This window comes from Marmota flaviventris, chromosome 18, assembly GCF_047511675.1.
Source record: "Marmota flaviventris isolate mMarFla1 chromosome 18, mMarFla1.hap1, whole genome shotgun sequence".
NCBI classification, from domain to species: domain Eukaryota; kingdom Metazoa; phylum Chordata; class Mammalia; order Rodentia; family Sciuridae; genus Marmota; species Marmota flaviventris.
The window spans coordinates 4,366,426-4,369,321 of record NC_092515.1 but is presented as its reverse complement, the minus strand read 5'-3'; the positions used below and the strand labels follow the sequence as shown (position 1 = coordinate 4,369,321).

At 40.6% G+C, this 2,896-nt stretch overlaps 1 protein-coding gene across 1 annotated transcript; it reads left to right on the top strand.

Annotated features, from left to right (window-relative positions):
* Window positions 1-1,607: 1,607 nt before the first annotated feature.
* On the top strand, window positions 1,608-2,546 carry LOC114080085 (vomeronasal type-1 receptor 4-like). The gene has a single exon (XM_027921628.2). It carries the CDS (start codon window positions 1,608-1,610, stop codon window positions 2,544-2,546), a length of 939 nt encoding a protein of 312 aa, XP_027777429.2.
* The last annotated feature ends 350 nt before the right edge of the window (window positions 2,547-2,896 follow it).

Here is a 2,896-nt window from a genome sequence, read left to right as displayed (position 1 = left end):
GGATCCTAATTTAACTAAGTATGATTCTTACTGACAGGGATTGCTGTAGTTTATTGCAAATGAAAATTCAATGTGATTTTCAAGGTGCACAACGAGGTTGTTTTAAAGTCACCCAACTTCTCAGTTTCCCTTACAGGAAGTCTACACTAAATCTTCATGATTTCTAGGTCCAGACTCATAGTATCTCCCTGCCTGTGTGTGGAGTAGGAGGAGCTCACAGGAATCTTCTTAAGCCTGTGCAGAGAGAGAGAGCTGATGGTGACTGTTCAGGCAGAACATTTTCTCTGACTCTCAGTGTGGTGCAGCCAACAGAGAGAGTAATTGTAGCAATCCTTTAAGCCTAAGAATTCAAGCATAATGAGGCCATTTCTCTATATTGTGAAAAGGAATATGTATGGATATAGTGGATAATATTATTACAGAATTCTGTTACCACCTGTAAGAGCTTTATACTTTTAACATGTCAGATAACTTCTGATTGTAGTGAATGCACCATGTGGCATAGAAATGTGATAGTGGAGCAGGGTATGAATGCAGGGGACATAGGAAAGCTCTTCACCATCTGTTCAGTGACATGTGAACTTAAATATTTCTACCTAAAAATTTTGTTAAATGTGTACATTCCAATGAATACTGAAATTCCAGTATTTCAAGTTTTAAATACTCACACATACCAATTTTCATGGAGGGCTCCTCTTGTAACATCTTTCACTAATATTTTTATTTGAAATATTTTTTCTTATGTATTAATTCACTGAATTCTGTATCTTCTGAAAAAGTGAATATTTTGTTTCTACACTATAATCTTTAATCACGTGTTATTTCTTAGTATCCCAAGACTTAGAATCTGAACTGGGAATGTGGCAAAATTCCTGAGATAGGGCCCTTGAGCTTGTGTTCCTAACAATCAACCATATGAGCCATGGGGTAGCTGTCCTGATGTGGAGTCAGTCCTGCCTCCCTGCATGGGACTAACCACGGCACGGTTGCCTGCAGTGGTGTAGTTCCCTCAATGCATCTGCTGTCATTAATGTCAATATCTAAATGTTCCTTCATAAGTGACTTTGCACATAGAATTAATATTTCTGGTAAATGAAAACATTTTACAATGAAAAGTTTAAAAACACCACTAGTTTTGAAGACAATAGGAATATAGACAAATGGAAGAAAATATGAGCTGGATTGATAGAAGAACCTGCTCACGACCTTTAGGGAAGCTTGATGGTTCTTGCTGGGCTCTCTGTAAACAGTCAACCAGGTTCAAGACCCCTCTGTGCACATGATCAGAGTGTGATTCTGGACAGAGACTTAACATCTCTGTGCACAAGCTCTCCTGGTCATCAGGGAACTCATCTCAGCATCTGTCTCATGTCATGAAGATGAATCACCATGTTCTGGCTTCACAACAGGGATTTATACACACTTCCTGCCTTGACTAGTCATACGAACCTCATTACAACCTGCTAGTGAAAATAAAATATTAGGTGAGTTTTCACAGCGTTAACTCTGAAGTGTGGGCAATACTGGATTTTGGTTGAAAGGACATGTGTAGCCCTGGCCTGTTCTTCTGCAGGACCCTCTGGATGGGACAGCAAGGAACTGGCAGGATGGCAGCCAGTGATGTGGCTTTAGGAATTATTTTCTTGTCACAGACTGTGGTTGGAGCTCTGGGCAATTCCTCTCTTCTCCTCCATTACCTGGTCCATTACCTCATGGGGTTCAAGGTAAGACACACAGACTTGATTCTTCAGCACTTGATTGTGGCCAACTTATTAGCTCTCCTGTGTAGAGGAGTTCCCCAGACAGTGGCAGCTTTTGGAGTGAAAGTTTTCCTCAGTGATGTTGGATGCCAGCTGCTTTTCTATCTTCACAGGGTGGGCAGGGGTGTGTCCATTGGCAGCACCTGCCTCCTGAGTGTCTTCCAGGCCATCAAAATTAGTCCTGAGGACTCCAGCTGTTCAGAGCTTAAAGTGAAAGCTCCTAAGTACATTGGCTTCTCCATATACCTGAGCTGGATTTTGTATCTGCTTATAAATATTATTATTATTTTATCTATGACTGGAAAGAAGAGCAACAATAATGCCACAAACCTGAGAGATCTTGGATACTGTATTTCTGTTGATTCTGAAATAATCTTACAATCTCTGTATGTGACATTGCTAACATTCCCTGATGCTCTGTGTGTGGGGCTCATGCTCTGGGCCAGCAGCTCCATGGTGCTCATCCTGCACAGGCACAAGCAGAGAATGCAGCATGTTCACAAGACCAGCTCCCTCAGGTCCTCCCCTGAGTCCAGAGCCACTAAAACCATCCTCCTACTGGTGAGCACCTTTGTATTTTTTTACACACTTTCCTGCCTCTTTCAGATTTGTGTGACTGTTATTTATAATCCCCACTGGCTCTTGGTAAAGGTTGGTGCAATAGTTGCTGCGAGTTTCCCAGCTCTCTGCCCCTTTCTGCTCATAAGAAGAGACTCCAGTGCATCCAGCCACAATCTCTATTGGACAAGGAATAGGAAAAACCTTGATGTCAGAAGGAACGTGTAAATTGTAGGCATTTGTACAATTGTTACATGTTTCTCCATTGTCACCCCCAAATTGAAAGAAGAGTGATACAGTCACATCTCATGAGAAAGAGAATCAACACACACATATATTCTTTACTATAGTGTGAGCATGTGTGTGTGTATGTGTAACTGAGTGTGTGAACATGCATATCACTAAGATTTGGCTTCTTCACCATTAAGCAATATTTCTGAAAAATTAGATATAAAATACAAATTTCACATTGAATATACCAGTTACAGTAAGAGCAAATTTTTCAGCATAAAATCCGCTTTCATTATTTTCCTGCTATCATGGAATGTAGTTTTTCTTTGTGTACTCTTTTGGTTTTT

Excerpts from the sequence above, each read along its gene's own strand:
- LOC114080085 (XM_027921628.2), top strand. The coding sequence starts at position 1,608 with ATGGCAGCCAGTGATGTGGCTTTAGGAATTATTTTCTTGTCACAGACT.